At 34.3% G+C, this 27,030-nt stretch overlaps 2 protein-coding genes and 2 long non-coding RNA genes across 4 annotated transcripts; 2 read left to right on the top strand and 2 right to left on the bottom strand.

The window, feature by feature from the left end:
- Positions 1–318: 318 nt before the first annotated feature.
- LOC143610477 (uncharacterized) lies at positions 319–1,548 on the bottom strand. Its single transcript, XR_013149595.1, has 3 exons — positions 1,454–1,548; positions 1,261–1,384; positions 319–640 (listed from the first exon to the last, which is right to left on the bottom strand). It is a non-coding gene; the product is annotated as an uncharacterized LOC143610477 (long non-coding RNA).
- A 1,648-nt stretch (positions 1,549–3,196) lies between these two features.
- Positions 3,197–5,873, top strand: LOC143610474 (homeobox-leucine zipper protein ATHB-15-like). Its single transcript, XM_077084947.1, has 10 exons — positions 3,197–3,316; positions 3,388–3,471; positions 3,558–3,713; positions 3,799–3,873; positions 3,949–4,055; positions 4,576–4,768; positions 4,858–5,043; positions 5,142–5,222; positions 5,338–5,472; positions 5,568–5,873. Exons 1-10 carry the CDS (start codon positions 3,197–3,199, stop codon positions 5,871–5,873), a joined length of 1,443 nt encoding a protein of 480 aa, XP_076941062.1.
- Positions 5,874–15,086: 9,213 nt separating this feature from the next.
- On the top strand, positions 15,087–16,473 carry LOC143610475 (uncharacterized). Its single transcript, XR_013149594.1, has 2 exons — positions 15,087–15,304; positions 16,051–16,473. It is a non-coding gene; the product is annotated as an uncharacterized LOC143610475 (long non-coding RNA).
- Positions 16,474–18,061: 1,588 nt separating this feature from the next.
- Positions 18,062–22,839, bottom strand: LOC143610465 (IAA-amino acid hydrolase ILR1-like 4). The gene is made up of 5 exons (XM_077084941.1): positions 22,308–22,839; positions 20,853–20,978; positions 20,420–20,734; positions 20,220–20,348; positions 18,062–18,634 (listed from the first exon to the last, which is right to left on the bottom strand). Exons 1-5 carry the CDS (start codon positions 22,638–22,640, stop codon positions 18,227–18,229), a joined length of 1,311 nt encoding a protein of 436 aa, XP_076941056.1. The 5' UTR covers positions 22,641–22,839; the 3' UTR covers positions 18,062–18,226.
- Positions 22,840–27,030: the final 4,191 nt, after the last annotated feature.

The raw sequence follows: 27,030 nt of genomic DNA, 5'->3' as shown, positions 1-27,030 counted from the left end.
TCATAGTCAAATATTGAATCCATTATTCGGGTATCCTTCTGAATTTGAACACCCCCAGCCACCCCCAAACCACCCCTCAGCAAGTGGTTTTGGTGACATTCAGAATTTAGTTTCTTTGTGACTATTTAATTGGTCACCTAAAATCATTACAAACTTAAATTCATTTCAAAATATAAATAGGGTGTTTGTTTTGTCCTTCTACAAGAATGCTCAAAAGGATATACTTGATCACAATAAATTTATTAAAAAGTTTGTGTCACATATAATTAAGTAAAAAATTTCATCAAATTTTGTCTTTATGAAAAATGTTCCAAAACAGGTTGAGTCACAACTATATATGTTACAATCTTTAGATCAGATGAATTTTTAAAAAAACACACACAAAATATTACCATTGTTACTTTCTTACTGATGCACTTGTTCATTTGAATTACAGTTGATCATACAAACGATTCCCGCCAAAATTCAACCACCTCTAAATATAATGGAAAAAGGGTTTTAAACTTGTTATAATTATTAAAAGAAGGGCTAACACAAAGTGGTGGTGGAAGCAATATTTCTCATCCTGCTGGTTGCATATAAAGAACTACAACGGCTTGCGGTTCTACTCACTAGCTGCAGCAGGCTTAGTAACCATAACCTGGTCATGAAAACGGTTATATATTAATATTACGAATCATATTATTTACCAAAATAAATCTTTACAAAACCGAAAGTAAAAGAAAATTACATAAAAAAGGTAATGATAATTTTTTGTTTGAAAAAAACCGACTTTAAGATTATTGATTTAGTTGTAAAGTAAACGTATCTAAAAGCCGTGAGTCCACATTGTTGTTTTATCCGAATTTTTGAGGGTTTTTTATAGAAAAGTTTCAAGCATTGAAGGTTTTATCAATTTCTTATGTACATTGGCGTGTTTTTATCAAAATTCTTGAAAGATCTGAGCGGTTTAATCAAGATTTATGAAAATTCATGCCTTTTGAGGATTACAATATAAAATTTTGAAAGTTTGATGGTTATTTATAAGTAATTAACTCAAATAAAAAAGAGCAAACTGCATTAAAAGGTATTGATATTTATGTAAATTTTCATTTGAGGTATTAAGTATTAACTATTACATAATTATACAAGTAGCGTAATTATGTAATTACATCATGCCATGTCACCTTAGTTGCATATGCATAAAATCATTGCTTTTTTAAGCAGTTTGCTAATAAAGCATAAAAATAAACAATTTAATAAAATTAACTACTTAAATACCTGAGTTGTCCATTGGGTTTGCAAGAGGTGCGGGTTCGGGCTCAGGGATGTCAACCACCACAGCATCCGATGTAAGGAATGTCTTTGCAACGGATGATGCATGCTCCAAGCAGCATCTGACCACCTGCACCAAATCAACATATCTTATTAGGAAAAAAAGAAAAAAAACGTACACAAATAACACGAAACCTACCTTTGTCGGGTCAATAATACCAGCCGCCATTAGATCCTCATATTTCCCGGTTGCAGCATTATAACCGAACTTGAAATCATCACTAGATAAAACCTAAAAAAACCAAACATACTTGTTATCCTAAGAAATAAACTCATATATAATACTATGATGGGGAAAGTTAACGTACAAATTAAATTAGCGTGCTAACTGTGCGAATCAGGTAGTGTAAGTATATATACAACACAGTGTAATTATGTAATTACATCGTAGTGTAATTACACTATGCTGTAATTACACTACACTATAATTACACTATGTTGTATATATAATTACACTACTTGATTCGCACAGTTAGTACGTTAATTACACTATGCTAACTATGCTAACTGTGCGAATCAGGTAGTGTAAGTATATATACAACACAGTGTAATTATGTAATTACATCGTAGTGTAATTACACTATGCTGTAATTACACTACACTATAATTACACTATGTTGTATATATAATTACACTACTTGATTCGCACAGTTAGTACGTTAATTACACTATGCTAACTGTACATTAATTACACTATGCTAACTATGCTAACTGTGCGAATCAGGTAGTGTAAGTATATATACAACACAGTGTAATTATGTAATTACATCGTAGTGTAATTACACTATGCTGTAATTACACTACACTATAATTACACTATGTTGTATATATAATTACACTATTTGATTCGCACAGTTAGTACGTTAATTACACTATGCTAACTGTACGTTAATTACACTATGCTAACTGTGCGAATCAGGTAGTGTAAGTATATATACAACACAGTGTAATTATGTAATTACATCGTAGTGTAATTACACTATGCTGTAATTACACTACACTATAATTACACTATGTTGTATATATAATTACACTACTTGATTCGCACAGTTAGTACGTTAATTACACTATGCTAACTGTTCGTTAATTACACTATGCTAACTATGCTAACTGTGCGAATCAGGTAGTGTAAGTATATATACAACACAGTGTAATTATGTAATTACATCGTAGTGTAATTACACTATGCTGTAATTACACTACACTATAATTACACTATGTTGTATATATAATTACACTACTTGATTCGCACAGTTAGTACGTTAATTACACTATGCTAACTGTACGTTAATTACACTATGCTAACTATGCTAACTGTGCGAATCAGGTAGTGTAAGTATATATACAACACAGTGTAATTATGTAATTACATCGTAGTGTAATTACACTATGCTGTAATTACACTACACTATAATTACACTATGTTGTATATATAATTACACTACTTGATTCGCACAGTTAGTACGTTAATTACACTATGCTAACTGTACGTTAATTACACTATGCTAACTATGCTAACTGTGCGAATCAGGTAGTGTAAGTATATATACAACACAGTGTAATTATGTAATTACATCGTAGTGTAATTACACTATGCTGTAATTACACTACACTATAATTACACTATGTTGTATATATAATTACACTACACCATTTTATTTTGACTAAATAATGAGTTAACGTCTTGCTAAAATAATCGTGTTAAAATGTCATTATTAAAAATATTTGTGTTAAAATGTCATTATTAAAAAATTCTAATTCTAATGTACGTGCATTGGTTTAGTTAATTTTATGTACTTTTTACAAGTTCTCAATAAACTTTTCTTAAAAATTTAATAAAGGGTATTTTATGGTTATATTTTAAACGAGTGGGGTACAGCGAATGACTATATTTTATTGTTTCAAGGATCGCCCCTCATGGTTCCGTGACTGCCGAGCCGTTGACGTCCTTGATGTGCTGCCCACTGCCAATGGTGGAACCATTGAACTCTTGTACATGCAGGTAACCACCCGATCGAACCTAGCTATTACTAACCAAATTTGTTACAAGTCTAAATTCTTTTAATGTTGCAGCTTTATGCCCCTACAACTTTGGCTACGGCTCGTGACTTTATGCTGTTGCGTTATACTTCGGTTACCGAAGACGGTAGTCTAGTGGTTAGTTATTGTTAACTAGTTTATTTATTTATGAATTTATTAAAGACTTTCGACTTAAATTTTGAATAATGTGGACGGGTTTTCAGGTATGTGAAAGGTCGCTAACGAACACACCGAACGGTCCAAACATACCATCAGTGGCTAATTTTGTGCGGGCGGAAATGCTTCCTAGCGGGTACCTTATTAGACCTTGTGAAGGTGGCGGGTCGATCATACACATTGTGGATCATATGAATCTTGAGGTATACGTTTGTACTTTATTTGATTATACGGTTCTATGTTTTTTTATTTAATATATTGATTTGATATGCACGTGTCGTTAAATAGGCATGGAATGTACCGGAAGTGTTGCGCCCGTTGTATGAATCATCCACCGTTATTGCTCAAAAAACTACCATGATGGTAATAATGTTAATCCTCTATTTATTAATTTTGTGACGAGTTTGGAGAATATAAGGTTATATTATTCTTGAACAGGCGTTACGCCAGCTCAGACAAATAGCTCAGGAGGCTTCTCAGACGAGTACTCCTAATTGGGGTCGAAGGCCCGCAGCTTTACGGGCCCTTAGCCAGAGGTTAAGCAGGTAGCTAAATCTAAATCACACTGCTTTATGTTTATTAGGGGTGTGCGTAATGCGGTTTTTAGAGTTTTTGAAACCGTTCGGTTTCGGTTTTTTCGATTTCAGTTTTCGTTTTGTTTTCGGTTCGGTTTCGGTTTTTGCCATTTGAGCTTGAAAATTTTAGGCTGAAAAAAGTCGGCAAAAAATAATGAATTTAGGTATAAATAATTTTGTTAATTGTAAAATAATAGACTGTTATACATTTGATAAAAAATATTGGAGTTACATATTTATTAAATTCTTATAAATTTCTTAATATAAAATATAAATAAAAACAAAAATCTGCGGTATTTACAAAAATATAAAACCAAACCGTCGGTTTTTGTTTCGGTTCAGTTTTTCAGTTTGGATTTTTTGGTTTTTTCGGTTTCTTGCACACCCCTAATGTTTATGGTCGGTTTTTGGCCCGGTTAAAAACATAAAATAGCCTTCTTTTGGCTACATGATAAACATGATTTTACATTGATTAATGTGTTGTTTTTAGGGGGTTTAATGAGGCGGTCAACGGGTTTGCCGATGAAGGATGGTCGTTAACGGGTAATGATGGAATGGATGACGTCACCATACACGTAAACTCTTTTCCCGAGAAACTAATGGGGTTGAATCTTTCTATCTCAAACGGGTACCCGTCTGTTAACACTTCCGTCTTGTGTGCCAAAGCGTCAATGCTTTTATCGGTTAGCCACTAAACACTATTAACACGTATTATGGATTATATGTTAATTTGTTTATTTATTTATCTTTAAACGTTTTTGGCTTTTTCTAGAATGTTCCTCCGGCCCTTTTGCTTAGGTTTTTGAGGGAGCATCGTTCGGAATGGGCCGACAACAATGTTGATCCTTACACCGCTGCAGCAATCAAGCTCGGCCCGTGTAACTTGTTAGGGACCCGAGCTGGAAATTTTGGGGGTCAAGTTATTCTTCCCCTTGCTCATACAATCGAGCATGAAGAGGTACTATAATCGCTCATAGTTACTGAGTTGACCCGTTCGTAACTAAACGGGTCAAAATTTCCAAATTTTGAACTCATTAATCTCGTTGGGCTGTATAGCTTTTGGAGGTGATAAAATTGGAGGGTGTTGGGCTCTGTCCTGAAGATTCACTAATGGGCCGAGACATGTTTTTCTTGCAAGTACGGAACATTTAACGAGTTTTATTATTATTATTATTATTATTATTATTATTATTATTATTTTCAATGGTAAATGTAGGTTTAACAATTACTAACAATCTTGTAAATATGACAGCTATGCAGCGGAATAGACGAAAACGCTGTCGGTATGTGTTCGGAGCTAATATCCGCCCCGATCGATGCTTCATTTGCTGACGACGCACCTCTTTTGCCTTCCGGTTTTCACATCATTCCTCTTGATTCATGCAAGGTTGTTAGTTTGGTACTCGTAATGTTATTTTAAATATATGTTTATGATGTTTGTGTTATAATATTATAAAACTTAATGAAATGATTTATTCACAGGGGGATTCAAGCCCGAACCGAACCCTTGATCTTGCTTCGGCTCTTGAAGTGAGAGGTGTTGGGAATAAAAATTCTGGTGACCGAAGTATTTGTAATACTTGTGCAAGATCGGTTATGACAATTGTTCTTGAGTTTGCATTTGAGAGCCATATGCAAGAAAGTGTGGCTGCGATGGCCCGTCAATACGTTCGCAGTATTGTGTTGTCGGTTCAGAGGGTGGCGTCTGCGTTATCCCCGTCTCCAAACGGCGGTCTTCAGGCTCCGCTGGGTACCCCCGAAGCCCATACTCTAGCTCGGTGGATTTGACTACAGGTAACTAGAACGGGTCGGTTGGGTTGAGATGCCTGCAACACACTTATTATTATTATTATTGAAATAAAATAATTTTTGGCTTGTGGAATAGGTGCTATTTGGGTGTGGAGCTACTTGAAGGTGTTGGTGGCGGAAGTGACTCGATTCTTAAATCTATGTGGCATCACTCGGATGCAATTGTATGCTGCTCAATGAAGGTTAGCTATAACTTAAACGTTGCATGTGTGTTCATTTCGGTCGACTCAAATTAGACAACGGCTTAATTTGGGTCTACAACCTAAAAACGAGTCCAAATGGGTTCGCACCGTTTATGATCATTACCCGTTTTTGACTTGACACCAACACTAGCGGGTGAAGTCGTGAGCCTATTTTGACTTTTTTTTCTTTTCTCAAAACTACTTTTCAGCCCGTGTCTATAGTGGTTTGAACCTGTTTGGACCCCGACCAAATTGTCGGTAGCGGGTTCAACCGTTTCGACACTTTTCAGCCCTTGTTCATTTCGTTCTAAACCTATTTTGGCCCAAACCAAATTTTTACTTAAAAGAGGGCTCGTCTTGACTCGAACCTAAAGCGCTTTGGTTTGATGCAGGCAATGCCGGTTTTTACGTTTGCAAACCAAGCTGGTCTCGATATGCTGGAAACAACGCTAGTGGCGTTACAAGACATCAGTTTGGAGAAAATACTTGATGAGAACGGAAGAAAAGGTTTGTGTTCGGTGTTCCCACAGATAATGCAGCAGGGGTTTGCGTGTCTTCAAGGCGGTATATGCATGTCGAGTATGAGTAGACCGGTTTCTTATGAGCGGGTAGACGTGATCAACGAAACCGGTTCTTGGAACCGAACCGGTGGACCCGAACCGGACCCGAACCGGTTCCTACCCGTTTTTTGTAGGAACCGGACCCTATCTGATTCAACCCGATGATCCGTGACCGGTTCTTGCATTTTTGAGTGGGGGCGGGTAGGAACCGGAACCGAACCGGAACCGGTTCTGGAACCGAACCATCCGGAACCGGTTCCTAACCGGTTCTAGCCGTTGGATCGAATATAGCCGTTGGAAATCGTTTTTTTTGGCCGTTTTTTGACCGTTGGGGTCAAAAATAGCCGTTTTTTTGGCTCCCCCAAGCACCCCACTACTAGTATAAATAGGTATTTGGTGTCATGGGTTCATCACAACACTCAAAACGCAAACCCGAACGCAAAAAAATACAAAAAAACGCTATTACAACGTTTTGAGTTCTCTAATCTCTTGTTTTCTCTTATTCTATATTCATATTTGTTGTTATGGCTGCCTCACAATCATCGGTTGGTCAAGGTTCCAACGCCGAACCAAGTTTCGTTCGTATTGTACCTCATAATCGTAATCAAGAGATTTGGTGCAATTGGGATTTGGTTGAATTGAGTGACCATTCATTGAAGGCTTGGTGCAAGTTTTGTGGGATTTATTTAAACCCACTTTCGAATTCAAATTTGAAGAAACACATCGAAAAACCGTATTGCAAGGCGTTGAAAAAGAACGTCGATTCGCAACAAACGCAAATGGATAGTGAAGGCGAAATATTTACATACCAAATTGATCGAGTTCAAGATCGTATGGCGAAGTTTGTGATTCAAGAAGCTTTGCCGTTTAGCCACTTCGACAACCCTCGCTTAACCGCCATGATTCGAGATACGCTTCAACCACAATACACTCACGTAAGTCGTCATACTCTTAAACGTTATTGTTTAAAATTGTGGAAGAAGGCCAAAGAGGTACTAATTGCATATTTTGAAAATATAAATACGGGAATAAACTTAACTAGTGATGTTTGGTCGGCTCCACATGGTCTACCCGAATCTTATCTTTGTGTCACCGCTCATTGGGTAGACCCGTCATCGTGGGAAATGATGAAACGCACCATTGCTTTCGAACTCTTTGAGTATCCACATACGGGAGATAATTTGTTTGAAATTTTAGATTATGTTATAAAAACTTATAAACTAGAAAATAAAATATTTTCAATGGCATTTGATAACGCGTCGAATAATACATCGGCGGTTGATAAATTAAAATTAAAATATACGCCGATTTGCAATGGTGTATTTTTTCACTCAAGGTGTGTTGCACATATCATTAATTTAATCGTGCAAGACGGACTTGCTTCGGATGAGGTTACATCGGTTATAAACGATTTTAAACTAATGATACATGAAGTTTTTAAAAAAAGTAAAAAAAGACAAATGGAATATAGAAAATTTTGTAAAGATACGGGAAGAAAAGCTTTGGGAGCTAATTGGGATGTACCTCATCGATGGAATTGCACTTGCATAATGTTTCAAAGTGCTTTGAAACAAAGAGAAACTTTACAAATGTTTCATTCTAGTCTTGCCGAGAATGATTTGGCAATCCCCTTTTCAAATGAGAAATGGGAAATTATCAATGACTTATCGACTTTTCTTGAAGTGTTTAAAACATCAACTACGAAACTATCGGGAACGTATTATCCGACAAGTCCCTTGGTTCTTTCGGAGTTATTTTTAATCGTTAACAATCTTAAAGAATTTGAAAATAAAAGTCCAATGTTTTCAAACATCATATTACCAATGATGTTTAAATTAAAACAATCCTTTCTTGAATTGCCACCGGTTTTTACTTGCGCCGCCGCTTTAAACCCAATGTTAAATGTTACGGGGGTTGAATGTGTGATAGACGAAATTTTTTCAGCCTTAGATATGCATGAAGTTGACCCAAACTTTTCAACAGAGGCAAAATATGATTTTAACTTGAATTTTAAATTTATGTATGACTTTTATTTAAATAAATATGGGTCAAACATACGCATGCCTATGCCGGGGGGGGGGGGTCTTCATCAAGTTCAAGTGCTACTAGAGTACGAGATCCCATGATTAGCCTTATGAACACCGTTCGCAACGTAACGGCTAAAAAACAAAGGGGTAACACCCCTTCAAGCGAACTAGGAAGGTATAGTGCAAATGATTACTCTACCGGTTTATCCGAAGAGGAATATGGCACTTTTGATGTTTTGGCTTGGTGGAAGGTAAAGGAAACCGAGTTTCCGATTCTTGCCACCATGGCCCGTGATTTACTAACCGTCCAAGCTTCTACGGTAGCTTCGGAATCCGCTTTTTCTCTTAGTGGCAGGGTAATATTGATGAGAAGAACAAGACTAAATTCGGAGTCGGTGGAGATGTGCATTTGCTTAAAGGATCACTTGGACTCAATCGATCGTATTCAACACGTAACCACTCTCGAAGATGAAACACCACTTGATGTTCGAGTGCACGACGAACAAGAAGACATTTCTACAAGTAATTCCGAGGAAGAAGTCGCCGCTCAATAATTACGACGAACAAGAAGGCTTTTCTAGAAATAATATGTCACAACTTTATATTTATAAGTTTAATGTTTTGTTAGTTTGTTTTTGAAGATTTTAAAACATGTAACCTTTTTTTTTGAACTTCTTAAAGTAAATAAAATGAATTTTATGTTAATTGTTTTGTTTATTTTTCATGCTATACAAATACGAATCGTAGTTTAGAATCCAAATCGCAAACGAAAAACGAAAAAAAAAAAAGCTAAATGCACTTGTATTGCAAATCCAATGAACAAGTTTACATTGTACAATGGTTACATATTTAACTGATGATGTTCCAACTGATGAAACTCTGCAACTGATGTGTCACTGATTCATATTTTGCATCAGTGACAACAAACTCTGCAACTGATGAACCGCTGATGAGTATTCCTCATCAGTGGCAACCTTCAGTAGTTGTCATCAGTGGCAGCTTTCCCACTGATTCAACTGATGATTGTTCCCACTGATGAGTATTCCTCATCAGTGGCAGCTTTCCCACTGATGAGTATTCCTCATCAGTGGCAGTCTTCAGTAGTTGTGATCAGTGGCAACCTTCAGTAGTTGTCATCAGTGGCAACCTTCAGTAGTTATCATCAGTGGCAACCTTCAGTAGTTGTCAACTTGTCATCAGTGGCAACCTTCAGTAGTTGTCTTCAGTGGCAACCTTCAGTAGTTGTCTTCAGTGGCAAACATCTTCAGTAGTTGTCTTTTCTTCATCAGTTAATTGTTTATTTTTATGTTAATTGTTTTTTTATTTTTCATGTTATACAAATACGAATCGTAGTTTAGAATCAAAATCGCAAACGAAAAACGAAAAAAAAAAAAAAAATTTTACACCGTAACCGGTTGGAACCGGTTACGGTACAGGAACCGGTTTAGGAACCGGTTAGATAGGTTAGGGGTCCGAGGGTGGGAGAACCGGTTCGGTTCCCTACCGGTTCGAGCCTGGAACCGGTTTAAAAGGGGGTTTTGAATATAGGAACCGGTTCCGGTTCCTAGTCCCAAACCGTTTTGAACATGCCTATGAGCGGGCGGTGGCATGGAAAGTGATGAATGAACAAGAGACGCCGCATTGTATCTGCTTCATGTTTATTAACTGGTCGTTCGTTTGAGTCGCTAGATGGTTTTTAATTTGTGTTTGGTAGTATGACTGGTGGTTAAGGTTAACTATTCAGATGTTTTGATGTTCGAATGTTTATCTGATGTAGGCTTCGTGATTTTATTGTCTCTATTTAACGGTTTAGATTAAGTAGACGGTCGACTCTTGTTTTAAAATTAGAAAGTTGAATCCGGTTACTTGTTTTAAAATTAGAATGAGATCACTTGAGATCGATGGCTATGCATTCGCCCGAATGCGAGCAATGGCTTGTTAGATTTTCCTTTGAGCGAGCTGTTGACTACTCAATAGAAATGAAAGTAAGAAAACAGGTATTGAGGGGTAGTTCGGGCAACGATCTGGTTTATTGCTATTAGCACAAGTAGGTCCTTACTATCTAAGAACACTAGCAAGTAGCAATGAGATCTCACTTAGGTTCCGAAGCTTGTCGCAAAGAAGAGAGGGAAAGAGCAGAAAAACGGGTTTTATGTCAACAGTTCTTCCTCGTTTCGACAAAGAGTGTGTTTCTTTATTCATTTTAGCTTTGAGCTTGGTTTAGATTGGACACGTCCTCACTCGTTCTTTTTTCAAGATCTTTAAGCCTCTTAAGTATGCTGTAGGGTTCTCGTGATTGAAGGTTTATGGATATCCTACCCTAAGACAAGAGGGTTGGGCTTAGAACAAGACCCATCGGTAGATAAGATCACATCTTCATAACAAAAGGTGTACATGTTCGGCCTAACTCAAGGTAGTGGGCCAAAACTGAGTCCAAACTGGATCTTACTGTATGACAAAACCACAGATTGGGCTTAACATTCAAGGCCCAGAAAAGATAGGTTGAATCCAGAAAGCCTTACCACTCTTATTCTGTAGCCTTTAGTAAGTGGAATCAATCACCTAAATGACATTGTTCAACTGCCCGCTAGATTAGGAGCTTCCTAAGAAGAGTAAGTTGAATCATGTAAATAGCATGATTCATCAAATGGTAAAGGGAGTAGTTCATAGGAAACCATTCCTCTCAGGAAAGCGTTAACCGCTTTTAGCTGCTTTCGAAACATTCTTCATCGACATGGAGCAAAGTCATGCATTACAACTTGGGCAAAGCCGATTGCTTTCTTTCGAAGAATCTATGGCAACATGAGAAGCTAACTTTCTAATTTGATCACAAAAACTAGGTAGCTCAAAGTGCCAACCTTTCCTCTTAGACACTACTACTGACCAGTAAGGTAAGAGGTACGAAAACGTCCTCTTATCAAGGCTTGAACGACATTCATTGTTGGGAAGAAGACGAAGTCGATTCAATCCAACTCCAACCGACCGACTGGAGAGATATTTAGTCATGAAATAAATAAGAAAGATATTATTCCCTAAGAGCTTGTCGTTACCTTTTGCTTAGAGTCTTTCTACATTCTGTCAACCAAGTTGCTGTCTCGGGGTTAAAGAAAATGAATTGTAAGTCGTGTAATCCCCCTTCCTCCCTTGCTGTAAAAACTCTGTATCAGGTTCGCATGCTTGATTTCTTTGCCGAATGCTTTGCCCGAGGCAATTGCGGTGCAATTTTACCCGAATTTTCCAAACTAGCCGAAAGTTTACTAGAGACGCCCGGAGTGACTAATTGACATTTTTTGGGGAAAAAGTCATGTTTGAAGGTTAATAGGAAAGGTGCACAAAATACTCGATTCCGGACCTGACCCGGAACTGGTTCATACTCGTACCCGACCAAGGGGTTACGGCTTGGTATAGAATTCTATCCAACCCGGTTTTGACTTTTGTTGACCATACCCAAAACTGATCCCTACCCGGTTACAGTTCCTGGAAATACCCTTTTTGTGCACCTCAAATTTCCTTTGCCGAATGCATTACCCGAGGCAATTGTGCCATTTTACCTGATTTTTCCGAACATGTGAAGGTCTACCATAGACGCCCCGAGTAACTAATTGAGAAATTTTTTTGTTTGGGAGAAAAAAGAGTCATGTTTAAAGGTTAATAGTAAAACATGGGTTAACACTACAAAAGTGGCTTATGCACATTCTGTAAATGTTTGTATGTGCTGTTTACTATTTATTTATTATATTAGGTGGGAAATAGATAATAAAAGACATGTTATTTTGTTATTTGATGAAAGATTATTGGCGGAAAGTGCTACAATCAAGATAAACTGTTTTGTATGAAGATTGTTATCCGATTGTATCCCGACCATAGTTGCGTTAGCGGTAAGAGGCATTAACTTCGTTTATGACAAATGCTTGTTATGTTGCGAACATCTCGAAGATTCAGTGCTTCATTGGTTGACTAATTTGGTTTGGATTTTCATTCAATTGTGTATGAAGTTACCAAGCGATGGCATGTCTCGGTTGGTGAAAGACTTTTACATACCCCGCTTCAACAAGAAAAATGGGAGATTATGCAAGCCATAACGACCGGTAGCGCGTTGATTGGTGAGTAAGTCGCGAAATGATCTAATATTCAATAATAACTGTATCTTGATTATAAAGTTTGTCAATGATACCAAAGATACATCTTTCCTTCGGATAAGTCATAGGAACAAAAGTGCGAGACTGGATTGAAAGAACTTATGTCATTTTAATTTCATGTAATTTATATATAATGTCGTTCTTCTAATTCCTGTCTTTTGTAATGTACTCTATTGTTGGATTCTTGCTTTGTTTTGTTTTTTTTTTTCATTTTCTTAAATTATTATGTAGCGGGTACACATATTTATATACTTATCGCAATTTTCTATGATTGGATGTTTAATGTATTAATTAGGGTCGGCTCAATCTCTTAGATGACCTAAAACGATGTTTTGTTGTAAAAAAGTTATCATGTTTTCACTCCCAATAAATTGAGATGTTGTAATAATTTTTTGCAAATACATAACTAATGGAGTTCCTACACTTTTCTAGACCTAATTCAGTTTAAACGCCGCTTAAATCACACACATTAATCCAAATCCCAAATTATAATTATTAATTTTGTTTTGAAAATTGGAGGTCTTAAGAGGTGGGGATCTAAAGTCATAGCTTGATTTCGATATATCTATGACATTAATAATTTAATAAGATAATAGGTTTATAGGATTGCAATTACATGATCATCTTATGTATGACACTTAAAAAGAAAAAAAAAGTTAGAATTAAATTAAGTTGTTTTCATATGTATCAACCCATTGTTTGTGAAATAAACCTTGTTAATTAGATGAGTGTGTAATGTATATAAAATAACTCTAAAAGGATATGCATGAAATGTAAGGACGGCATGAAAAAGGGAAAAATAATAATTTGGAGGTTATCCACTCATTCTCCATTATCATCGCCACGCTTTTTAATTGCTTTGTCATATTAAAACCCAAAGATAACGACCCACGCTTCTCTCACATCCAACTAAATATTATTATTATTATTATTATTATTATTATTATTATTATTATTGTAGTAACTATGTGATATATGGTATATAAGCACGAAATTTTAAGACAACCTGGGTATAGCCAAAATTTTGGTTAGTTAATATGAGAAAAGTTAACGTACAAACTAAAATATTATACTAAATATGTGAATCAAATAATTTAATTATATATGCAAGTAGTGTAATTATTTAAAGTATTTGTTTTGTATGTGGCGTAAACTATTTGTATATATATATATATAATTACATTATTTAATTCACACGTTTAGCACGTTAATTTAATTTTATTTGATCAAAACCCTAGCTAATATAACTCGTATAGTAAATGTGTTAATAGAACAATGTCCATTTAATAAGGATTATTAACTCAAACAGAGACATTAAGCCTTTTCAGCGTTTTGTTAATTTTGAATACTTATATATCTAAAGTTTTATTAATTTTGAAAAGCTAACTATTCACTAGCTCTTTCATTTCCAATAAACTTATTTGTACACTCATGACTACTTATTCTCACTTCTTCTTCATTCTTCAGTCTTTTCTATCTGATTCTTTTAAATTCGAGCTACTTACGGATACATGAGTTTGTTAATTGAGAATGTGTGGATAAGGAACATATATAAAAGAAAACAATTACAAACAATGTTCATATGAGTTGGATCCACTAGTTTTTAAAATTGTTATCAAGTCACATGTTACTAGTTATTACTCATATTTTTAAATTAACGTTAAACAGGTTGAGCTGAAACACAATAATTTTAAGTGTCTTCGGGCTAGTACTAATTTATATCGTTGACATCAATTAATACATTTGTCGTGTTTAGATTCATAATCTATTTAACCGCGCCAACATGTTAACATGACATGATTGAGAAACCATGAATTATATTAAACATTTTAAAAAAAATAACCCATAAATTAGACATATGTTTGTTGGCTACTTAGTACTTACCCGTCTTGTTTAAATCAAGAAAATTACAAATGCTTTTTCTTTAAATGTATATATTGTAAAAGTTAAAACACTAATTGATAAGATATGTTTTGTTGTTTCATGTTGCCAACTCAATTTGAAAAATAAAGGACATGGAATTATTAATAAAGTGTTCCTAGGATAATCCTTTATTTATTTTAATTAAAAAAAATATTCATCCATATCCATTAATAGCATTTGAGCAAGTGGGTAGAATTGGTAATGTACTAAACCCTATTCAACGGAACCAAGATATGCATGCCACGTGTCTAAGCTGACTATATACATATACATATATAATATAGTTATATAGGCATATAGTTATATATTCCCACATAAAGCATCCAAACTCATTGTATCAAGATTGATCAAGTTTGAAACAATGAATAAACATAAAACACAAAACTTGGAAGATGATCATCATCAAGAGTTCATAGAAGAAACTTCATTAATATCAAATGGATCATCAACAATATCTTCATGTTCTTCATTTGATACAGAAGATGATGATGCTTCATCATCATCTTCTTCTTCTTCACTTAAGTCAAATGAATCATCTATACTTGATCTATCAGATCTTATGTTACACTTACCTATCAAGTAAGTTTCTTGTGTTTCATACTTCTTTTATTTCAGTTTATATGTATTTCAATCAAGAATCTTGATATTGTTGGTAATTAGGGTATGAATTCATAAGTCGGTGAATATAAAAGGACATGAATTTATAAGTCGGTTAAATTGGTTTAGTTTCCTGGTTGTAAAATGTAATGTTATGTGTCGTGGGCTAACTAGCATGTCCTAGTTAAAGCATCACGTCACTTTCAGATAAGCAGTGAGACTTTAGCTAGCTCACCCTTAAACTAAGCGTTATGAGTTAATTAGCTTTAACTAGCATTAATTTTAAAAAAAGGTTAAAGAAGTAAAAAAGTTTGATCAGTGTATTGGGGTGAATTCCACCTTATTTCTTGATAATAGATGTTAACATAATAGCGAAAATGGAGAAACATGCTTAAAGCCCCCCTTGATTCTTGCAGCATGATGTTTGGGACGTTAACAAGCCTACGTGGCACCAATAACACCCCCTAGTTAGCCATGATACCCAGTCTATTAGGATTAGTATGACAATGTCTTGGTCACATAGTTAAGAGTTATATACTAATATAGTTATATTTATAAATATAGGGTTTGGGTGCAGGCTTTAAATCTTTAAATGATTAAATCTCTAATCAATAGAGAATTACTTTAACGATTTTTGCGTCAGTTTTCTCTTTCAACAATAAAGTGTTTATCGATCATGTATGTGCGTTGCGATACTAAACTGTTTTTTTTCCTTGAATTAATCACAGGAGAGGGTTATCAAAGTTTTATCAAGGAAAATCAGAATCATTTACATCTCTTGCAAGGGTGATGAGCATAGAAGATCTTCCAAAAATAATAGAGAGTCCATACAACAAAATGAGAAAGATGAAGTCTAATTGCAAAAGCTATGGAGGTGGTTTAGATAGCTACAAGTCTCATACTCTTCCAAAACCAATCATTTCAAAGAAAGCTTCACCTTTTCTTAGGCAAAGAAGCTTTGGTAAGTCAACTTTGGTTCTTGGTCAACAAAAAAACTAATGGTGTATGAAAATATTGGAAATTTTTGCTAGTATGTTAGTAAAAGATTTTTGAGGAATTTTTGCTAGTTTATTAGCAAGGAAATTCATTGTAATATTGTATATATATATTATATAATATGACACTTGACTTGTTTAGCATCATTTTATGAAGAAAGGAGAATCACATGGGAAGAATATTTAAGGGGGTGTTTAGGATTATTTATGTAAGACGGTTACTTAATTATCGCGCGTGAAATTATTAATCACTGGATATGCTAGAATCCGGCATTAACAAAATGGATAAAGATGAGTGTTGGCATAATTGGGTTACCGAGCAGCAAACATGACTATGACTGTGTCTGAAATGGAGTAAAGATGAATGATATACATCGATGCCAGAAATTGTGTGATTAAAACATATAAAACTCTGGAAATTGTAAGTGTAATGAATTGAACTGAGTGAAAACCGAGTAATTTTGATAGAGATTGATTCGGGAAGCCAAACTCCCGATAGACTTGTAGAGTGGGTTAGGCTTCGAGAATAAGAGAGAAGAAGAGAAACCGAAGTTGGAACAATGTTCTGATAATTTTTTTATTGAAATGATTACAATTTATAGGAAAAGGAAAAAAAAAGACATAATAATAGGAAGAGATAAACTTATACGAAAACAATACTAGATATTGGATAAACTTTATGAATTACTTGACTTGCAAGGAAAGAATCCTAATTGATAACTTAGGATTGTATCGGATTTATATGTAGAACTAGAAGCATGTTTTTAGATATTGGTTTTGAAGATAAAGAAACAAGTTACGCCTTAAGGGTTTTGAACCTAGCTTATTGTGGACGATAGTGCGCTTGGCATGTCGCATCATCATTGAGCCGCCTTTGTGTCTTGGCTCAAACAGGTTTTAAAACCAATTTTTTTGGGGCCTAAAACCGGTTCTAAACCCAATCTAAATGGTTTGGAACAGTTCGAGTTGTTCTATGTTGAAACCGGTTTGGGTCAAACCGGTTTTGACCATGCAAAACCCAAACCGGTTTGGTTTGGGAAAAAAACCGGTTTTGTACACATCTAGTTAACATATCAAGTATTATCAACATCCAGATTCAGGTTTAGCTTTATGTTTCTTGATGGTGTTTTTGGATAAGTCAGGCCTAGAGCGTCAAAATCAGTATGGACGGTTCAAGTCATACTAAAAAACGACCGATTTACACAACCCCCCTTATATTTTAACACAACTCAATTTTAGCCCGTTTCAAGTTATACTAAAACACGAACCCAAACCTCCTAAATTTTAACCCAACCCGGTTTTAGCGTATTTCAAGTCATACTAAAAAACAACCCGTTTTTACCTAAACCTCCTAAATTTTAACCCAACCTGGTTTTAGTGCGTTTCAAGTCATAATAAAAATCACCCTTTTAACCCAAACCTCCAAAATTTTAACCCAACCTGGTTTTAGCCCATTTCGAGTTATACTATAAAATGACCCGTTTAAACCAAACCTCCTAAACTTTTAACCCAATCCAGTTTTAGCCCATTTCGAGTTATACTATAGAAAACGAAACCTTCTAAATTTTAACCCAACCTGGTTTTAGCCCGTTTGAAGTCATACTAAAAAACAAACCGTAACCCAAACCTCCTAAATTTGACCCAACCCAGTTTGGCCCGTTTAAGCTATACTAAAAAATTACCCGTTTTAAGTGTTTAACCCAACTCTATTTCGACCCGCCAACATCTCATACCTTGAGCATGCAAATATAAACCAATTCCATAATCATAATAAAGATCATTTGCAGGTAAAATAAATGTTTTGCAAATTATACAAAATGATACAACAATGGCACATGAACCAGAGCGGTCATGAAAAAGGCGATATACTGAACTTAAAAAAAAGAAAAAAGAAAAAAAAGGAGAGACTTTACAGTTCGTCGCGTCGTTTTTCCTTTGACTGAGTTTCCGAAACTTGAATCTTAGTGAGGTAATTAGTAACGAGAGTAGCATGCATGGCAGCACCATACGGAAGTATATCTTCATTAACTTCAAAAAATGGAGAATGAACCGACACGGGTTTCTTATTTGATTCCGCCTTCATTCCAAGGAAATAGAAGTAACCGGGAATCACTTCTTGGAAAACCGAAAAATCCTCCGATCCCATTAATGGTAGCATTGTTTTAACGTTTGACGGCCCGAGAATGTCGCTTGCAACGTTTTGGAAGTACTCGTGCAAAGCATCGTCATTTATTGCGGCGGGAAAAAAAGGTTTGTCTTTCGAAGAGAATTCAACCGTTGCGTTACATCTTTGCACCGTTGCTTGCCCTACAATAACCTGTTTTCAAAATAAATTAGCGGTACTTTTTCCAACTATAAAAACAACTCAAGTTCCAAATATAGTTCCATTTTAGGGTATAAACGAGCCAAGCAGCTTGTGTGCTACTAGAGATCGGCTCGCTTGAAGCTCCAATCCAGCTAAGCTTAAACGAGCAGGCTTGAGCCTAAAAATAAGGTTGTTTGAAAAATGAGCACGAGCCGGCTCACAAGACTAAATGAGCCTATTATTTTATTTAACTTACTAATTATATAATATGTTTTATTATATATAAAACTATGATACAAATAACAAACTAATATATTAAAGTTATATTATATATAAAAATTATAATTAGAAAATATATATGTAATTGATATTTAATATATATATATATAAAATAAGTGTAATATATATAACTTTATTTATAAATAATAAACGAGCCGAGCCTTGTCACATAATGGAAAAAGAAGTTGCGGATAATGGTCGTTGGGGACTTCAAAATGACGGTCAAAGCTAGTACGCTATTGTGTCTTCTGAAATCACGTCGTCAGGGTTTTTTTGTTTGTTAAGTTGAACTGGATGCTTTACCTGACAAGATTGCTTTCAAAACACGTAATTACATCCAAGGAACCTTTCAAGCAGTTATAAATAACAATAAAAAAATCAGTAGTATGAGGCTTTTCTGTTTTAGTATGATGTCCTAATATCTTTCTAATAATCTTGACTTAATTTATACTCTATACAAAAGAAATAGAAAATGGTTGAGATATATGTATATTTTTAATTCCACATATATATATATATATACAATTTTCTATTTTGTTTGCATAGAGTAAATTATAAAAACAAAATTAAAAAGATTTAAGACATCATACTAAAACAAAAAAAAAACATAATACTACTGATTTTCTAATATAACTCATAACTAGTTAAAAGGTTCCTTGGATGTTGTACAAGTTTTGAAAGCGATCTTGTCAGGTAAACCACTGAGCGCAACATAACATATAAAAAAACCCTGACTACGTAATTTGAAAAGGCATAATAGCGTACTAGCTTAACCGCCATTTTGAAGTCCCCAACAATAGTATCCACAACTTCTTTCCAATTTTGTGACTGGGTGCTCTTGCACGCATGCCTTTAAGCTAAAAAATAAATATTCGTCATGATCTAATATCTTGTACGTGCGGACGTGCCCTCACAAAAGGCACGAACATCACTTCCATTCAATCGAGTCTAGCTCGAGCTTGAAAATCTATTGATGAGCCAAACTTGAGCTTAAGAAGTAGAGCTCGAAACGAGCCCCGCTCAGCTTGTTTACACCCCCAGTATCGTTGTTGTAAAATGTTTCATTATTATTCAAATTGAAAGAATTAAATGAAACGAGTATAGAACTTAATTATCATTTAACGACTTTTTTTTCTTTCGCAGTTACCTACTCCATTTTAAACTTTAATAATCACTAAAATAGTAATTATGTATCATATTTGTTCCATTTAGGTCACTTGATTTAACAGCAATATTGAATTTCGAGCGGTTATAGTAGTTGATTTTAGTAGAACAGTGAAGAAACGTGGTTACGATAAAATGAAATACTAATAATTACCTCCTCGATCCGCTGCTTAAGTTGCATGAAACTTTCTTTAGTAAAAGCTCGAAAGGTCCCACCAATAGTAACCGAATCCGGAATAACATTAAACGCACCACCCCCTTGAAACTTAGCAACCGTAACCACCTACACGAGTTAACCTTTTAGCACTTGCTAACTACATTATCAACACAATAACTTATAACGTAGTAACGTACCTGAGAGTCAAGAGGATCGGCTTCACGTGACACAAGATGTTGTAAACTAACAACAACATTCGAAGCAGCTAAAATCGGGTCGATGGAATGTTGGGGAATAGCTGCATGACCTCCTCGTCCGGTTATTACGGCTTCGAAGAAACCGCTACCAGCCAAAAGAGTACCCGATTTAGCAGACACTTGACCTAATGGTAAAGATGGAGATACGTGTAGACCGAATATTGCTTTCACGTTTTCAAGAATGCCGCTTTCTACCACCTTTATGGCCCCGCCACCGCCTTCTTCAGCGGGTTGGAAAACTAGAATTACCGTTCCCTACGAAATCAAGAAATACGAAACAAGAACTATCATTCACATGGGCTGATTTGGATTATGTTTTATCTCAAATTTGTTGAACTAAAAAAATAAATAAATAAAAAATAAATCATCGAACCTTCAAAAGATGAGTATGGTTTTTTAAGATCTTGGCGGCACCAAGAAGCATGGTGACATGAGCATCATGCCCGCAAGCATGCATCTTTCCAGGAACTTTACTTTTGTGCTTCCATTCCACCATTTCCTAATTACAAAAGTCAAACATATAGCAAAAAAAAAAAATTATATTTTTTTTATCAAATATAAAAATAAAAATAAATAAAATTATTTTTGACGTGCAAAAAAAAAAAAAGTCAACAGATTTTCCTAATCATCACTTGCGATAATCTCAAATACAACTTAAAAATGTTACAGTAGCTGTACGAAGTTCAAAGTTCATCACTCTGTAACTAATCTAACTTCTTTTATACTTATATTCAAGAGAAAAGTCAAAAAATCAACAAAAGTCAAAGTTCTATAAAATGTCCAACAGATTCACAAATTATCATTCACCCGTAATATACGCATTTACAATATTTTAACAATATTACACTAGCTATAAGAAGTTCAAAACTGTGTCACTCTGCTACTGTTCTTAACTAACTTCTTATACTCAAGGTGAAAGTCAACACGAGTCAAAGTTTCTATAGAATGTCAACAGATCCCAGATTATCACATGCAATAAACTCATTAGTCACGTACAACTTTTTAACCATCTTTCACTAGCTATAATAAGTTCAAAACTTTATCACTCTGCAACTGTTCTTAACTTCTTACATTCATAATCCAAGCCAATAAAAGTCAAAGTTTCTATATAAAATGTCAACAGATCCCCAAATTAACAACTGCAATAAACTCATACACAGCTTTTTAACTACACTAGCTATAAGAAGCTCAAAACAGCATCACTCTGCAACTGTTCTTAACTTCTTATACTCAGAATGAAAGTCAACAAAAGTCAAAATTTCTAAACAAAAGTCAAAATTATCACCAAATGACCTAAAATAAACTCATATACACCATTTTAAGTTTTTAACAATCTTTAACAATAAAAAGTTCAAAACTTTATCACTCTACAACTGTTCTTAACTTCCTATACTCAATATGAAAGTCAAACATACAACAAAAGTAATGTTCTATAAAGTGTCAACACTCAACAGATACCCTAATTATCACTTGCAATTAACTCACACACAACATTTTAACTAACTTGCGCTAGCTATAAAAAAGTTCAAAACTGTATCACTCTAATATTAAAAATAAAAGTCAACAAAAGTCAAAGTTTCTATAAAATGTCTACAGATCCCCAAATTATCACCATTTTAACAACCTTAAAACTAACTAACAAAAGTTCAAAACTTTATCACTCTGCAACTGTTCTTAACTTGTTCCTAACTCCTTACACTCAACAGTCAACACAAAAGTCAACACACACAACAAAAGTCAACCTTTCCACAAAAAGTCAACACACCCCAAAATGGCCAAATCACCAAACCCATAATCCCAAACACAGAAAATCAAATAAGAACAAAACCTGCATGGGCAGAGCATCCATATCCGCTCTAATCGCAACAAACGGCGGCTCGCCGGACCCGATAAACCCGACAACACCAGTAACAGCAACCGGGTACTTATACCCAATACCCAATTGATCCAATTCTTCTCTAATTATCTTACTAGTCTCAAATTCTTCATAACCCAGCTCCGGATTCTCGTGAATTCGTCTCCTAATACCCACCATCCAGTCAAAAACCTCATCTTTTTTAGCAATTTCAAGAAACCCATTTGAAATCTCGTTACCCCTAATTCGAGGCTCAATTAGGGCAATAATAATAATAATTTGAAAACCCCATTTCGAAAAACTCATCTTTTAAGCTTAATTTCAAGGGTTTCTTGAAATCTTGAATTTTGTGTGTAAATTTCAAGATTCTTGAAATTGATCGGAGAATATTATTATTATTATTATTACCCGACGGCTATAAATATCTGCCACGAGGGAGTCGATTTAAAGAGATGTGCACGTGCGATATAAGACATGGCACGTGGGTAATTGGTGCCACGTCAGCATCGTGAAGATGGGCTAATTTTGATCATGTGTGACATATGCTTTTTTAGGTGGGGTGATTAGTATGGGTTATGGGTCTCACTAAAATAATTGTTTTTGTACGGTTACAGTTGTGTAATGATGTGATTTGTAAAGAATATTATTGATGTATTGGTTGCTAATACGTTGGATATGTCAGTGTAAAAGTACGAGTGTGACGTGTTAAGTGGTTTCTTAGAGCAATAGATTTGTCTAAGCAAAGGATATGATCTACCTTATTATCAAACGTAACACAGACCGGAAAATGCTGGAAGAATCATCAGATAACTAAACAAAAGACTCTTGAAAATGGAAATTTGGTTTTTAGGTATTCGTCTAATAATATAATTAATTTTTAACTGGACCTGATTTACCAACTTGAAATTGGCCTCATGATATCCTATTGTGCATGTATCATGGTTTTCCTTAATGAATGAATTGAAACCATATGAGACCATCACCTAACCATCTCCGGGAGTTGAGTTCTCGTATGAGAAGATGAAATAATCAATATCCTTGAATCTTGATCAAAGCCTCCAATTTCATTGATTCTCTGCGACTTCTTCGGTCTCCTTTCCATTCCTGAAGATGTTGGACTCCTGAAACCGTGTTCCTCCTTTAAATAGTCTAATGCAAAAACTAAGCAATTTTGATTATCTTTGAAGGACTAGATGGCATAACATGTGTGGATATTTGTCATTAGAAATCATATTCTTAAACCATTTATCTTCCCAAAACAAGTTTTATTATCCAAGTTTTATTATCCACACTATGTAAGTCAACTCTCATATATTTTAAGCTATGCTTATCAACACTCAATAGGCTTATTGTCAATGAGGGTGATGTAATTGCCTCAAAACACCATGACCAAAGGCTTTCACCACCAATGTGCAAGGAGCCCGAGATAATTTGACACAAATCCAAGTAATACACGAATGCATATTGTCAATTATCATGTTGTGTATTCTTTAATTTCTTGTGTATCAGGTGATATAACATGTAACTTTTTCAGTATATCTGACTTATTTAAGCGTAACATGTCATTTTTCCTTTGCTTTATCAAATTTATGTTGGCTAAGAACATTAATATTTTAGTGAATATTAATAAAACAAACTTATCTAAAGTCACAAAGATTATGGTAATACACAGAGATGTTGGTTACTCAGGGGGTCAGGGTGGTAATTTAACTTTGGAAGTCAGTGAACAATATCGAAGAATTTTCGTATTACAAGACCATTATTTGTTCGCGATTGGTTTGTAATATCTACATTAGCTACTCATTTAAGTGATGATACACCTTATTTATAACCTATCATCTTGTTAGTTAAGAGGTGTGTTGCGTTTATTGATGGTTATTGAATTTTTGTTAATGCTAGTGTGTAATTAGTAAAACCTTGTTATTCTACCGGTTACTACACTTCTAAGATGTGTTCATATTCCAACAATCTCAACAAGATATAATATTCATTATTAAGTTGATTGAAGATGTATACACGGTATATTTTAAACACATATTCATGAGTTGTATGTATTTGTTAAATTATTGCATATCATGCTAAGAAAACCATCCGTGTATAAAAAGACGGGTTAAAAAAACCTTTTATGACACGTTAAGTAGGCCATAATTTTTTTAATTTTAGACGGAGTTGGTAAAGCTTGTGGTGGGATGATGGAATCCTTGACTCATATTTTTCGAGTGTTCGGTGACGAGTAATTTATGAAGGAAAATACAAGATTGTAGGGGTTGTGGAATTTTGGGGTGTATTACAATGCAACAACTATTACCAGTTCCTTTTGGCGGGCACCTACAAGATAATCGAAAAAAGACAATGTACATGGTGTATTATCTTCTTGTCGGTGGTTGTGGAAAGCCGAAAACATAAAGATATTCAAGGAAGAGTAATTTATGCAGGAAAATACAAGGCTGTAGGGTTAAATTGGAAAGCATAAAGTTAAATACATTTTATGGTTGTTGGTCTTTTATATATATATATATATATATATATATATGTGATTGATTTCTTTTGAGAACCACTTTGAGTTTTAAGAACTCGAAAGAACTCAACGTAACAATTTTTTTTCGATTTTTTTTTACACATGTGTAATACGTAAGTGTAAGTGATGTACAAAAAATTACGGTATTTTTTTACACACCGAAACAACTTTTTACACATGTGTAACTAACGTTTAAACTTGTGTAATTATCAAAAATACTTATTATCTCTTATGCTTCATTTTTTAATTAAATGTGTGGTCCAAAATTGGATTCTTAAAGTTCTTAAAACTCATCATGGTTCTTAAAATAACCATCCCATATATATATATATATATATATATATATATATATATATATATATATATATATATATATATATATATATATTTGCTCTAGTGTTTATGTTAGAGCAAGAACACATGCAAACAATAAATTGTTTTATTAAGTGAAAGTGAGATTCACATTTATGAATATATGTAATAAACAATGACAACTTCAGACGGTATCTCCCCATGGCCTTTCGCCTCTGAAAGCGTCCTTCCTTCTCAATGCCCGGGCATCCATCCAATGCATTCTTTCCGATCACAATTTGGCTACCCTACCACCTTTGTAATTTAGATGCCCACTTACAATAGTGCAATAATTAGACAATTGACAACACAACTACATTGATTGAACCTATCCACTACATCTATCAAAATGAACGGTTTATGTAGCTTGCGTACCGGTTCACAATCCTTACAATATATTTGTTTAGTACTAATACATAGTCACGTTAAAAAAAACCTAGTAATAAATAGTAATAACACGAGGCTTCAAAGTCACCATGGTCCATCTTGCCGTACTACTTCCTTTTCATATAACTCGTTTTAAACGTTTTTATATAACACCGTGTATAATGGATCAGCACGTAACTCCTCTAGATCGCCTTCACATCGTTCACTCGTCTAAAGATCCCTATTATAAACATTATAATTAAAGGGTGTGCGTAGGCTGGTTTAGTAGGTTTTGAGTTCAAACGAACCAAAGTCGAAGTTTTTGTTATCGATTTTAAAAACGGTTTGGGTTTAAATTATTGTTTTTGGTTTTTGGGTTTTTGTAGGGTTCGGTTTGTTTATGGGTCGGTTTTTGGATTTAATTTTTGGTTTAAAATGTTTTGAGTCTAAAATAATGAATTTTAACATAAACTTTTAAAGTAGAATTTTTATCAACCATTTATTAATGGACTATGTTAATGTCCCGTGTAACACATCGGTGAAAATATAGTTTTCGTCAAATATACATATTTGAATTAAATAATGAACATTATAATTTTATAAACTATAAGGTATTATATAATTAATAATAATGAATGGGTAGTTGCATATTATATAAAATACATAGATTAATAAAATAATTTGTATTTGTATTCTAAAAGAAATTAAAATGAAAGGTAGTGAATCTATATATATCAAGTAAAAGAGAATATTAGCATCAATTCATCCTAGCTGAGTTTATGCCACAAACATTTTAAAAGCAATGTAGTGATTTTAATTCTCACCAACAACATATTTTTCATTTTTTTTACCAACACGTTCCTAAAATCATTATTACTTATTTGTACATTTTAATATGCACGTATACTTGAAACGACTTTATATATAATATCTTGAAACTCATTCCATACCCGAAAACAATATCGACAAAAGTTGATCTCATAAAACATAGAATAATAAAAAATATTTGAAAAATAAAATCATATTAAAAAAACAAGCCTCCTATCTTATCCTACAGTAGAACCACATAATAGAGATTGGACATCGCATTTATTTAATCGTAAAAAAAAAGAAGTTTTTACATTTTTATTAAATAAATTATGTATTAAGGAAAATCATTTATCATATTTAGCAGTGGCGTAGTCAAGATTTTTTTATTCTTATTTTTACAAAAAGTCGTAAAGTTTTGGAGTTTTGATGTCTATAACGACATAACGTTAATTTGTAGCAAAATTCGAAGTCCCAAGATTATTACATACAAACTACAATGGTTGTAAATTCAAGCTCCCAAGATTACTACATACAAACTACAATGATTATAACTTCAAACTCCCAGGATTATTACATACAAACTACCCAAGATTACGACGCGACCAACAATATGCAAGTAAAGCACAATAACAAATATTCTAATTGAACGTA

This window comes from Bidens hawaiensis, unplaced genomic scaffold, assembly GCF_021521415.1.
Source record: "Bidens hawaiensis isolate Kalapana, Puna unplaced genomic scaffold, B.hawaiensis_p1.1 tig00026422_1, whole genome shotgun sequence".
NCBI classification, from domain to species: domain Eukaryota; kingdom Viridiplantae; phylum Streptophyta; class Magnoliopsida; order Asterales; family Asteraceae; genus Bidens; species Bidens hawaiensis.
The sequence above is the reverse complement of the archived record's forward strand: the minus strand, read 5'-3'. Positions and strand labels throughout refer to the sequence as shown.

Coding starts and splice junctions, on each gene's coding strand:
- LOC143610474 (XM_077084947.1), top strand. CDS start 3,197: ATGACTATATTTTATTGTTTCAAGGATCGCCCCTCATGGTTCCGTGAC. Junction 3,874..3,948: donor CTCAAAAAACTACCATGATG/GTAATAATGTTA, acceptor ATTCTTGAACAG/GCGTTACGCCAGCTCAGACA. Junction 4,769..4,857: donor AAGCGTCAATGCTTTTATCG/GTTAGCCACTAA, acceptor GGCTTTTTCTAG/AATGTTCCTCCGGCCCTTTT.
- LOC143610465 (XM_077084941.1), bottom strand. CDS start 22,640: ATGAGTTTTTCGAAATGGGGTTTTCAAATTATTATTATTATTGCCCTA. Junction 20,979..22,307: donor TGGATGCTCTGCCCATGCAG/GTTTTGTTCTTA, acceptor TTTTGTAATTAG/GAAATGGTGGAATGGAAGCA. Junction 20,735..20,852: donor ACCATACTCATCTTTTGAAG/GTTCGATGATTT, acceptor TTGATTTCGTAG/GGAACGGTAATTCTAGTTTT.